The following is a 13,770-nucleotide window of genomic DNA, read 5'->3' on the forward strand; positions in this document are numbered from 1 at the left end:
CACCCATTCCCAGTCTGTGAACAGTTATGTATTAAAGGAATGTAATAAGATGGTAATAAAAACAATAATCAAGGATGAGGATGTGGAAAAAGGTGGGAATGATATACACGATTTCAGGTGGCATTTGAAATGGTCATTACATAAAGGAGTAGCAGGGTCAAGCAAGGCTAAATATGTACATTAGCACAATATGAGATCAATGCTGTAAAACACACATATCAATATGTTACCGGCTTTTCTAGATTAAGATTTAAGTAGCATGGTTTGTTCAGGGATCAAGATTAATGAAAACCTCTTAAACCAATTCTAGCCGATTGTGTTGTGATTAACTACTTTTCAGTACAGTTTCAGTTACAAGGTTTTGTTTGTTTCTATAAATGACTGGGCTGAAGGTTAAGATTTCCACTGTGTGTTTTTTTGCATACTTTACATATTACAGTCTCAAAGGCCAATGATTTATCTGCCTATATATGCTATATAAAGCAAACACATTTTAGCAATTTTTCAAATGCCTGCTTTATAGAAACTGTCAGTTAAACTATAGCCCTGTAGATTAGTCAGGTTTGTGTGACTTTCTCTGATTTATCATCAAAGCAGCATGCCGAGGTCAGAATCGGCAGGTAGACCGAGAGGAAAGTTAATAACTACAGTTTTTAACACACATCATCAATCAAAAAATGATCAACCAGCTGTTAAAATGAAAAGAGTAACAGTCATTGTGGGGAGTGTGTGATGGGCTGTGAAAGAACCTTATCACTTCTGTGTGTTCAGTGAAACCTCTTCCTTATCAACACCTTCCATCTCCACACAAGTAACAGAGTTAAAAGAGGAAAGTTACAGGCAAAGTGTTTCTTGCTTTATGACGTGCCTAAGTGGATAAGGAAGCATGGGGAAAAACGCAGAAATATTCAAAGAGCAAAGGCTTGAAGAGATTGCAGTAGACTCATACTTCTCTAATATTTCAGCTCAATCTTAGATTTTTTCTTAGACCAATCAATGTGTTTGAGTCAGTAGGGTGATCTCAGCATGCTAAACCACTAACAAGAATTCCTTGTTATCAGAATCTGCAGTTATCAAAGCTTATGCCAATATGTACAACTAATATATCGGCTGTAAATAAAGACGGTAAAAATCAACCAAATGTATTGTAAGTTAGTGGGTTTTAGGTAGGACCAACAGACCCATGTCAGCTGAATTTATTGCTCTGTTCATCTTCATTGCTTAAACTCTTTAAAGTTGTAAATATAAAGTGCTCAACAAAAAAAGCACTGGCAATTACCAAAATCATTTTTTTGTTTCTGCAGTGGTTAATACACCAATATGTAGAAGCTCTTCAACTGAAATTATATTTTTAATGCTAAAATATCATTATTATTGTTATCCATGAACTTTCAAATTTAGTGCTTTACAAAAAAACTCAAAAAATAGTAAAGGACATTATTATTTCTTGATTAGTATGTCAAATTATAGTTATTTACTTGCATACCTCAACAGAAAAATGAGTTTTAGTGGTTGAATGTTATGCTTGATTAATTTCTGACTTCTCAGAGAAGCCCAGTGAGCCGGCTCAAATTTGGGTGTAAAAAGGTGAATTCAGTTTGAAATTCCTCATTCCTGTTCAAAATGGTAAAATGTGGAGAGCTCACTGAAAATGAAAGAGTCCACATTAAAGCACTTCATGATGCTGGATGGTCTCTGAGACAAATATGACAGGTGGTGTAATAAATTTGTTAAGCGCTGTGTATTTGATATCACTACTGGTATTAGCTTAAATTAATTTGTAACTTTGGCATATCAGCTATTGGCAAATATCCAATATTGTGCATCCCCATTTCTAAACGGTTAACTCTTGAAATAACATTTATGGTAATATGATGATAAGAGGTGAGATCAGTCTGTTAAATCAGACTGGTCTAGACTGAGCCACCAAGGACACAGTACTCATAAAAGTGAGCCTGACCATGCAGCATTCTGGCCAGAGTATCGAGAAAAAGAACTCAATCTTTGATTGGTAAATGGTGATATGACAATACTCTGGTCAAGGCTGGCAGTTCTCAGGGTTGGGATGAGACTCATGAACCTAGGCTCTGTTTCCTGCTGTCACGCTATCTATATAAATCTTAGAAGAGGCTGGCCTTCCAGAGTAGAAAGCCACAAAGTCAATATTTTATTAAAATAGATACTATCACAGATTAAAGTTGTCTTTCCGCACACCAGAGAGGACTCTCAACATTTCAGAACAACTTTTGTTTCTTTTAAGGGGGGAACAATATCATCAGTATGATATCAGCAGATACTAGCTTCAAAAGTTAAAGTTTCTGTAAAGTGAATTAAAGAAAAATACGTATTTTAGGTTTGTTGTATGGCAGGCCACTGTGTTATGAACCACCAGATCATACTTCAGTCATGAAAGATATCCCTAAGTTAATAAAATTAAGCTTCAAAATAATAGAATATGAGGCAGCAATATCTGCTCCAGGATGGTGTGGCGGGGTCAACTGAATGAGCTGAAGCCACGCCCACTCATGAGAAATACAATCCTCTCAAATAAAAAAAAAAAAAAAAAAAAAAAAAAAGCTTTTGATCAGAGTACAGCTGCCTGGCTCAGTGACAGAGCAAAGAGACAGAAGGTGGGGATTTAATTTACTGTTTTCTGGTACAGTCTCTCCATTATGATACTTTTAATAACCCGTAGGCCACCATGGCTGACTGAGTTGGGAAATTTATCAAACAGTGAACAAAAACACAGCATGTAGCTGGCTGTTAATCTTCAATGAAGACAGTAGCATCAGCTAACCACAGACTGTGCTGAGATGAACTGGTCGGTGCTCTAATATCATTGCAGTGTTAGGGGGGCGGGGTAAGGCTGGTGATGTCATGGGCTCATATATTTTCACTACTCAAATAAAATCAAGTCAGGAAAGAGGTGAACAACTCTCTTTTGGTCAAACAAATCTCAGGGTTTTCAAATGTTTACAGCATATTATTTCTAGTGTGTTAAGATACAAAGTTTGAATTTAACTTTACAGTATATCATATAAATATCATATATATAACTTTAATTGTCAGTATATCAGGTATTGTTGTAAACATCGGCTGTAGGCATGATTGAAATTGTGGACCAACAGACCTACGTCAGCTTAAGTCATTTCCTTTTTTCATTCTCACTGTGTTTTAAGGACTTAAGTTTCAAATCTGAACATCATTTATATATTGGTATTGATATCCATACAGGCTGAAAATGATTTATTTAAATATGGGCACATCAGTATCCGCAAGAATCCAATATTATGCACCCCTAGTTCTTTTACACGAATAACCCCATTAGTATGTGGCATGGAGGCACTCAGCCTGTGGCACTGAAGAGGTGTTTTGAAGCCCAGGCTGCTTTGATAGCAGCTTGTTTGTATTGTTGGATCTGGTGTCTTTGGTCATGTCTTGGTCTTTCACACAACATCCTTATATTTTGAGATATTGAATTTCGATTTTTATGATTTGTAAGTTGTAATCATCAAGACAAAAATGAAAAGGCTTGAAATATCCATGCAATGTTTGAATTATATTAAGAAAAAATCCCTTTCTATCAGTATTCAGTTTTTTGGGTGCACCTATAGATAGAGGGATTGTATCAGTCTCTTGAATACAACTGCTATCAAAGCTAACTCCAATTCAATAAGCTTAGTTGTTTGTCCTGGGTTTTACATAAAAGTTAAAATGCCAGATAAAAAACCTTAATATCAAAGTGAGATTAATTTTTTGACTGTGATCATCTGTTAAAAAATCCAACAATACAGTTGTTCTAATATGGAGCTACTATTGTTGCAAAAGTAATTGCAAATGTGTACAAAGATCTGTGCACAAATCCACAAATACGTGTACAAATCCTCAAATGCATGCACTCTTGCATGCATTTGAGGATCTTTGTACAAATTTGCAAAACTTTGCACACATTTGCAGATCTGTACACGCATTTGCAGATTTGTGCACGCATTTGTGGATTTGTGCACAGATCTTTGTACACATTTGCAAATACTTTTGCAACAACAATAGCTCCATATTCTAATAATATGTTTTTATTTTTACCACCCATTTTGTTATTGCTGAAAGCAAAGAAGTTCAACAATGATAAAGAAAGACTGCAGTTTGGAGGCACTCATTCTTTACAGTCTCACCTGTCAGTGCTCAAGGGGAAAACAAATTGAGAGCCATTAATTCCTGAGATTCTCATGATACAAGAAGTTCAAATTATTCTACTCTGATATCTGAAAGCTGTGTCCTTGCCCTTCACAAGCAGTGATTCTGATCTGATCATGGAAGACGCTGAAGCTGAGACCTTGACGATGTCTTTTTCATCAAAGCTTCATGGCACGCTTTCACATTTCCAGCACTCTACCTACATGCATTAAAAAAGCAGGCACAGATACTGTGAGAAGGTTATGGTATTGCCATTAAAACAATGTCTATTTGTGGAAAAAGAGAAGTGATGGACTACAGGGAAGTAGAGATGAATTTAAGCATGCACGGCGGACAACAAACAAACAATGGTTCTTCTACTTTAGTTGAGATGATTTCCTACTACTTATTCCCTATCAGCAAGAGCAGGAAAATATCAGAGCAGCCGTGACGTCTTTGCCAGAGGTTGTTGCGACAATATCTGCAACAGTGTATGATTCAAGTCCTCCGACATGGCTGCAAACCACAGAATCTCTTCAGCTTGATGTCACCATCCCAGAGGCCACATTACAAAGTTAATTAGTGTAATACATTTAAAACAGTGGGGTAATTAGGAGCCCACTGTGTCTTGCATGTCTAACAGGGAGCCTTGTCTCTAAGGATTTAACCCACAGGAGGATTATCCCCTGCAGACACAAAAGGGATGACTAGGTCAGGCAGGGTGGCAAGTGGGTCTAAGGTCGAACTGCAAGTGCACACTCAGGAGGATGTGGATCAGGAAGGTCCGGGTTTACCCACCAAGTGTTCTTCTGCTCCAAGCCCCTGCTATTCAGCCCCTTAAAAGCTGCCACACCTCTCAAACTCTGCTGTCCTCTGCCTTTCTCAAACAAATGCCATGTGTTACAGAAGAGTCATTTGCTACCAGCTGTTGAAGCTTTGCATCACTTCAAATCACTGACAGTTACAGAAACAGAGACAGTTTACAATTAGGTTTCACTTAGGGGGGATTCTATTCATGCAGCACAACAGCACTCCTGTGAAGTACCTGCTCATGACTGTCTGATCCAGTTCCCCAGACATGTCTTCAACTTCCTCCTGATTATACCACACCAAACTGATGACTCTGAGGGCTGCAGACCTGCACTCTCCTTTGATTTAATGTAGAAATATTCAAAGTTTACTTCAGGATTTGAAGGAAAGTGTGCTTTTGAGATATTTTTGGCAACTAGCATGGACAGGTCTGGTTTAAGAGTGCACATGGAGAAGGAGAAGAAATAGCTATGACCCCAAAGACAGGAAGAGCCTGAGGCCAAAGGCAGCTTTCATTAGGGGACAGAGAAATCCTTTAGAGAGCTGACCTATAGGTGTTTGTAGTGCCTGTTTTCTAAAAATCATGTGGTATGAAATCTGAGTAAAGACAACAAGTACTCCTGGACCAAACATAACAGCCATCTAATGAACATTTCTTAAACACTACTTTGTATTTAAAGAGATCTATCCCTATGCTATAACACCAGCACAAATACTCTTTCCTTCAACACTCACTGCAGAGAGAAAACTAGGCCTGAGGGGCTGCTACATCAAAGCTCAGCACTGACAACGCGCCACCAGGAGGAAACGACAGGAAGCTTTTATTTTCATCAACCAGAGGTCTACAGTCCTGCTGAGAGTCATGTGTTAACGCTCCTGATTATATGATACACTGAAGCTTTAAATAGGGAAAGTAAAAGGTTAGAATGGTCATTATGGGCAGAAAAACAAGAAATTATTGGGCAACTTCTTGGGCAATCAATCAAAAATCAACATTATTATTTTTACAAAAGTAGTTGTGCTGCTTTCTCACTAATAAAGAAGAAAACTATCCACTATAAATGTATTGTTTGAACCCCTGGCTGACGTAGAGTAATATTTGTTGTGAAAGTAGCAGTGATGTTCATCTAAATCATCCTTTATGGAATGCCTCTTGTCCAGTCAGATTTCTTAAATTGGCATTTACTGTTGTATGAGTTCCTCTGCTTTATCTCGCAAGAAAAAGTGGGGTATTTCAATTTGTAAGAGGTGACTTAAAGGATATAAACGTAAGTATCTTTATTTAAAGGCTCGATCCAGATATAATGTTAAAAACTCTTTGCATCTACTTCTAAAAGAGAGAAGAGGACAGAGGCAGTCAGCTAAAAGATTTTCAGTTCTAGCTGAGTGAAACAGTCCAAACTTTGATGCTGCAGCCAGCCCTTTGTTTGGTTCTTCTTTACAACAAAAATATGGTAGTTTGCTAAATGAATACCAGTATTGAACACATTTCTGATACTGTTATTTGAACTGGAACAATCATTTGTGTCATTAATATCATAAATACGGCTTATATCTATGACTGAGTACAATTAAAGCTACAACTCTTGCTATTTTGACAGCTTTCTCTGTTGTTCTGGACCATCAGCATGGGCCCAATCTCCCATTTTTGACCAAAGTCAGAAAGGTCAGATTATTTAATGGTTCTAAAGATTCTCATCAGAGTTCGCTGAGGTATGAAGTGTGTTAAGAGTGGGGCAACTGGGTCTCATTTGGTAGAGTCCGTCATTTTGCAATCAGAATGTTGTGGGTTTGAACAGTCACATGTTGATGAATCCTACATCGGCTACATGTGACCTGCAGTTTAAAAAGCGCTTTAATTGTCACATGACTAAAAAGCCCTATACAAGCTCAAGTCCATTTACCATTCTACTATTCAGCCTCTCTGATCTGCTTGAAAGACACTCAGGGCCAGAACATTAGCCAATCGGGCTGACTGAAGATGGAAGCACAACAAACACAGCCATGGGAACACTCGTAAACAGGAATCATAAAGCTAGATGGATGTCAGAAATAGAGGACCAAATTGATCATTTGTGACAACAACACAAGTGTTAATACAGCATTTCCTGTAAAACAACTGAAAATTTAAAAAAGGAGAATAGTTGGACTGAAATAGCTAACAGCTAGCCACATTTAGCATGTTTACTCTAATATTTTTACATTACGTTTTAGACTATGGTTGTTGTTGAATGAATCTCTTAGGATGTGATGTTGCTGGTTCAGTCGTTGTTGTTTATCACACACTATAAGAATAAAACGACAGAATCTGTCATTACATGTTGTCCTGTAGGGCCCTGCACATTTTAACGTGCTCCAGGCTTAAGACTGTGGCTTTACCTACAGCAGACGACACCGTCTCGCTGCATGACACCCGCACGTGCAGCCCAAAATCTCAGGCCACAGTTAATTCACCATTCTTTCCCAAGAAGGAGACGTTGAGCCAGTCTCAGCAGGCAGACAGAAAGAGAGCTCTTAGACTGTAAGTCGGACGTAACAGATGGCTCCACAGGGCAGTGCTCACTTGCCGGCCTGTGCACATATAATATCCAATTAAAGCTCCGCCAGCACATGCTTTCCAATTACAGAGTGAGATTTACCGGCCTGCAGCAGGTCTAATCCGACAGGATACAGCAGGGATGCATCAGAGGGAGGAAGCACAGCAGAGAGAACAGCTACAAGTGTGGATGTAAAAAACGATACTTGGCAGCAGGTGAGAGTGCATCAGATGAGGAGGATTGGATCAATTATCACCATTAAACAGGGACAAACAAAGTGAAACTGAGCTCTTTAAGTCCTCCTCACACTGACAGGGGAACAATCGCCCAAAATAACATCTGATAATGTGTGAGGCTGGTGAAACAAACCTTATTAACTAGATTTTAACTGTTAGATACTGAAATCCAGACAGGAAGTCTTCTTCTTCTCCATAAAGTTGTCAGTTGCTCCCAAGGCAGATCTTTTGTAGGAGTGGATGTAAAGCAGAAAGGACAGGATGTAAAAACGGGTTTTGTTGCCTGCGCAAATGAGTCAAAAAGACAGATTAATTTAAAGAGACAGCAGTGAAAACGAAGTGTTTCAGACGGAGCTTAAAATAAGGGTTTTTCAGGACGCCAGTGTGAGAAACATGAGGAGTTTTTTGAGCTATAAACCATGTGAAGCTACTACGTGGGTAACAGAGCAATGTGTAAAGCCTTGAAAAAAAGGCATAACACCCTCACTTTAAGTAAATACAGTTCATAGAATTAACTTATTTAGTTCAACTTGGTCTATGGAATATGGTAAAGGAAGATTTTATTGCATTTTCTAGTTGTCCTTTTACACTACAGGTCACAATTATCAATTTACATGGACAGTAAACATCAGTACTAGCAAAGAGAGGATTTGAACCCAGGATCTTCTAAGTAGGCTACATGACAACCAACTCTACCTACTGTGCAATATCTGCTTATATTTATAAGCAGCTGGGTAACAAACTCATAATCACCCACTTGTGCCACTGTAATAAAGCACAGTGAATGGGTAAAACATGTGGTCTCTCCTCTCAAAGTTTTATGTCTGTAATAACAGTAACATACAGCGAGTGTTCTCGCTGAGCCCAATGTGTCAGCGTTTCATCTTACATCAGATTAAACAAGTGTTTGAAGGTTTGACTCATGACTCAAGTCTACGATGAGTCAAGAGACAAGGCTTTGGTTTTACAATGTACAACTGTAACCAAAGCAATTCACATCTGAAAGATGGACAGGTGTTGATATCATTAAGGACTTTGGGTCCACAAAATCAGGGATGGAAATGTTATTTTTTTCCCTGTTTTCCATATCTGAAACATTGTTATTAAAAGTGGCTGCAATTGCGGCTGCTGAGTGAGCACTCCTGTGAGTGTAGGACAGGCTTTTAGAGAGTGAAATCCTCATCTATCCACTCAGGCAGTGAGGCTTAACATGCTAACAGGACGGATACTTGATGTCCATATATCCGTGGTGAAGCTAATATGTTTAGCTTTAACGAGAAGATTCTCTACGTGACTGGAAACGAAGTTTGGCATTTCAGGTAAGGCTATAAGCGCCTGCTAGGTATAACATAGCAGGCAGCCTTTGAATGGTTGCTGCTGTATATTTTAGCTTTGTCGCATGACTTAAGTAGAGGCTGTTGACGAGCTTTCCCTGGCACAAAGTTTTGTCATTCTTTATCTGAAGAAAGTCCTTGTAGTCATCAGGGTGACCGTTTTTTAAATGCAAAATAAAGGTGTGTTGTCGTGCTTCTTGCATCACATGTACTTTATAAGTGACGCAAACAGCTACTTTGCTGTCTTGTTCCCACATCTCAAACTTCTCCCACACAGCCAACATGTTGAGTTTGTTGTTGGTGCACGTCTGGCGTCATCGCGTGCGCTTAATTATGACGTCACATTATCGGCCATACAGATCAGCGTAAATTTTATTATCGGCCGATACTGATAATCAACTTTTTAAGCTATTATCAGCCGATACCGATATACTGCTGATAATATCGTGCATCCTTAAATAATGTAACTCTAGGATGCCGTCAATGAAAGGTTTGAATCTGACTTGTGGCTCCCTTCTTGCGTGTGTCTCCTGTGCAAACACACCTGAATAGTCATCCTGCTTCATGCATTTTGCTCAATCATTCCTGGCCTCTGACCAACCTATCTCTCAAACAAAGGCATAAATAAACGAATCTTTAAAAATTACCTTTTTGAAATATTAAGACCAATTGTAATTACAGTTTGTTTGGATTTTACAACAATTAAACTTACTCAATTATACTTCATTAAAAAACACAAATCTATTGAAAACACTCCAGGACATTAAATCACAGTATGCCAAAATACCAGTGAGGCACAGGCTGACCTTTTCCACTGTACACTTTACTAGGCAATGAATCATTAGATTAGGAAAATAATTCCTCGATAAACTGATAATAAAAAGATCTCTTATATTCAGCCTTCCTATGTCTGAGTCATTTGCATTCCTTTAACCACACTTTAACTCCTGTGCAGGATGTGCATGCTCTGGCAATGACCTAACGATGACTAGGCAGAGAAGCATGGCAGATGTTAAGGAGACATAAAAAGTATAATGTGTTTGAGCAAGGAAACAGAAGCAAAGAGACAGTAGGAAGCATTTTAACGCTCTCCTCTCTCCCTCTAGAAGATTTCTTATAGAGGGCGCAAGAAAATGTGGCGCCAGACTCGCCGGAGGAGGAACATGACCCTCAGGAGGTCTTTTTCATCTGGACCTCTTTACTGCTACTTCAGACATAGTCACCCCCCGCTTTTCAGTTTTTCCTTTAGCTCCATGTAGACACATGACAGAGGGGGGAAACACACTAACAGCCTGCAGGCTCAAACAGAAGCTCTGACACCAGACAACGACTGACTCTTCCCAGGGCGACCTTGGATCCCAGAGACATACTTCAGAACAGTCAAGATCATAAAAAAGGAGTGACCAATGGACCGATCTGCAGCTTGGCTCAGTGAGTCTGTACAGTGGAAGGCTCATCAAAATTCCACAGAGCAACTTCACCTAGCTGTGGAGGGGGTCCTAATATAATCACTGATAGTAATGTGCGGAGTATGCTGCTGTTTGCCCGATGCTGAGAGCTTTGAGTCACACTGAAGGAGTTGTGAGTCACAGTTTGAGAGAATTTGGGGGGAACCCCCCCATGAATGTGAAGAAAGAAGGGAGAAAAGAAGATTAGTTTCTTCAATCAGTTCAGTAAAATGAAAAAGCCATCTCCTTTAGTATCAATGTACTTTCATTGATAAGGCTCAACAATGGCAGCTTGGTAGTCTAATCCATTTAATCAGTTTATTTACATTCACCTATTTTAATAGCTTGGTTTGGTTTTATAACTTCCCAAAATTTGTATATCTGTTCTATAAATAGTCATTACACAATTCAGTTTTATGGTGTTGCTGGCATGCTAATCAAAGTGGGCATGGATTTTTCCAAAAAGTATGAATTAAACAGTAGATTTGGCCATGATAAATTCTATTTGTTCATGATTAACTATGGAATTTCAATGTTTCATGAAGTACCACATCCTGCTATTATTCACACTTTATACAAAATCCTGATTTTTCAGGAAAGAGGGTTTGCATAGGGATATGATCAGCATGATACTGATATCTGAAGATACAGCTTACAAAGTTTACTATTAGTATCAGCTGATGTTATATCTGTTGTTTACAAACAATATAGCCTATCTGCCGTGTGTATCCGCCTTTAATACATTTTTAGAGTTTTAGGAAGAACCAAGAGGTCTTCATCAGGTCAAGTCCTTTTTCTTTGCTCATTCTCATTTCATAAACTTAACAGTGGGTTTGAAGGGCTGAGCTTTGCTTCTGTCTTTGTCCTTGACCTTAAAGTCTTTTTCAAACCTGATAGTTGAGAATACTTGGTCAAATTTGAGGCTGATATTGCAGCATTGCTGCACTTTCATATGGTTTTGTCTGCATTTGCATTGGTCAGTAAGCTAAACCATCTGGAAAATGTCAAGCAGTTATACGTTTGTGTCACTAATGTCCCAAAATGAATGGCAATGCGGAAGAAAAGATGTAGAAAAAGATGAAATCCACCTCTTTCCACTTGCTTTTTTCCCTCATAAACAATAACGCCGCTATAAATGTGAGCCGTTCTGGGATTTCTGCTCTTGCTGTGGTGGTCATATAAAATCTGAGTTTCACAAGAAGGCGCCAAGTCTGAGCATCGAGCGAGGCAGCGAGCTGTCCAGGATGTTTTTCTTTACATGAGATGAATGAATCAGTACCGAAGAAGAAGGTGAGCTAAAATAAGATATATATATCCAGGTAAACAAACCAGGGTTCGTTTAAATTGGACCAAGCTGCTCTGGTGTGAATGAGATCTGAAAGTGTGTTTTAAGGGCTGAAGTCTTCGGTCTTAACTACAATTATACATCATTATTGATATCTTGATCAGCTTTAATTTGTAAATATCAGCATATCAGATATCAGCAAAAATCCAACATCATGCATCTCCATCGATGTTTTTTGGGGGGTTGCACAGTGATGCAGAGAAAGAAGGTTCCTTGTTCAAATCCCAAAAATGCTGCTGTAATCATCAATCAATTTTTTTCAGCACTGGTGTACTGGAAAATTTGTAGTTTTTGCATCGACTTTCTGTCACTTACAATAGATATTATAACAGATCATATATGAATCATGACAATGCATGAGGAAAACATGGCAAGATGAGACTTCCTTTACCCCTCCCTCCAGAGAAAGGGTTGTCCACATTGTGCATGGGAATGAGTAAGGATTCAAGATATTATCAGTACGATGTATGTATAAGCAAATATTAGCTCTAAAAGTCCATTATTGGTATCAGCAGATATGATATATTGTCCATCCCTAGGATGGATGGGTAGGGTGAAGTGCTAGGGGTGCATGGCATTTTAAACAGAGATGTTTCAGAGGCACACTAAACCAAGTGTTATGGATAATCTCTCCATGTGAGAGGGCTGCAGAAGTAGCAAAGAAGTTTCTAAATGTACGTAGATTCTTTGTTATTCAAATTTTATAACCACAAAACCATTAAAATCATATTTTATGTTATTCTAAAATGTTACGGCCCTATCGTTTCAATCTTGAAGGATTGTCCCATTATGAGGAAGATGTCAGCTCTATTCCTAGAACCTCCTGTTCCAAGGGGCAAGGGACGACTCAATAGTTAGGGGTACAGGTTAGAAAGAGGGTGGACACTGTCATATGTAGATGGTTCAAGTATGCCTACATGATTTTATGATTTATATCTTACAAGAAACTTTAAAGTGTTGTAAAAAGTGTTAAAAGTGTATGCTTGTGTGTTACAATGATGATGAAGTTGACTTTTAAGGGCCATTTAAGCAGGAAATAACACTTTTAACTACTTTAAACTAATTTTGATAACAGGCCTACTGAATGGAAAACGCTTTCAATGCTGTATTTTCATCGGGTGGTATGCTGATTTGATTTACTTTAGAAGCACGTATATCTTAAACCTCTGGTAAATTTGTATTTTATCAGTACCAAACAACTCCTAAGTTAAATGAGTTGAAGAAAACCTGAAAAGTTTCCTTTTCTGATAAATATGACGCAGCTAGGGTCGTCGTCGTAGCCCACAGTAAGTCAAAGTAACACAATTAAACTCCACTCACCACTAACGACAGCACCCAGGAGAAACACGACAGACAGATGATACACAAACACGTTTCCAGTCTTCATTGTGGCTTTCTTCGTCTCCGGAGCTTCAACCGGTTGAAAGAGTCCCGCGTCCTACCGGTATGACGGTCTATAACGGAACTGAACAGATGCCGCTTCCCCGGTGTGGACGCTCGTTGACCGCTACAGGTGGCTCAGACTGGAAGCTGCAGACTCCGACAGCATTAAAAGCTTTAGTCCCCTCTCTGATTGGCTGGCTGTCCCGTCACTCATTATTACTGTAGCCTGCTGTGGCTGGAGCACGGCCCTGCCTCCACCAAGTGCTTTACCAGTTTACCTATCAACCTGAATGTGACAATAAATTATTTTTGGCTGATTATTTAGGCAGGGAGTGAATAAAGTGCAGTACCAAATAGGCTTTTCCATAACTAATGCTCAAACATAGGCATGTTACTGAAAACAAAGAGCTTTCAAACAAACTTGAAAAGACACAAATTAGTGTCATAATGCGGTGCGTTTATTAAATAAATGTGATGGTTGAGTCAGAGAATATCTCCACTACT

The 13,770-nt window shown here is 38.8% G+C and overlaps 1 protein-coding gene across 2 annotated transcripts in view; it reads right to left on the reverse strand.

Moving 5' to 3' along the window:
* The window catches only part of si:ch211-198m17.1 (mucin-2), a 28,953-nt gene extending 15,565 nt beyond the window's left edge, over nt 1-13,388 (reverse strand). For both annotated transcript variants that reach the window (XM_041778162.1, XM_041778161.1), the window contains exon 1: nt 13,204-13,388. In XM_041778162.1, the coding sequence (XP_041634096.1) occupies nt 13,204-13,270 (67 nt within the window). In that variant the 5' untranslated portion in view covers nt 13,271-13,388. The remainder of the gene's footprint in view (nt 1-13,203) is intronic.
* Nucleotides 13,389-13,770: the final 382 nt, after the last annotated feature.

The sequence above is a fragment of the Cheilinus undulatus genome, linkage group 21 (genome assembly GCF_018320785.1).
Source record: "Cheilinus undulatus linkage group 21, ASM1832078v1, whole genome shotgun sequence".
NCBI lineage: Eukaryota > Metazoa > Chordata > Actinopteri > Labriformes > Labridae > Cheilinus > Cheilinus undulatus.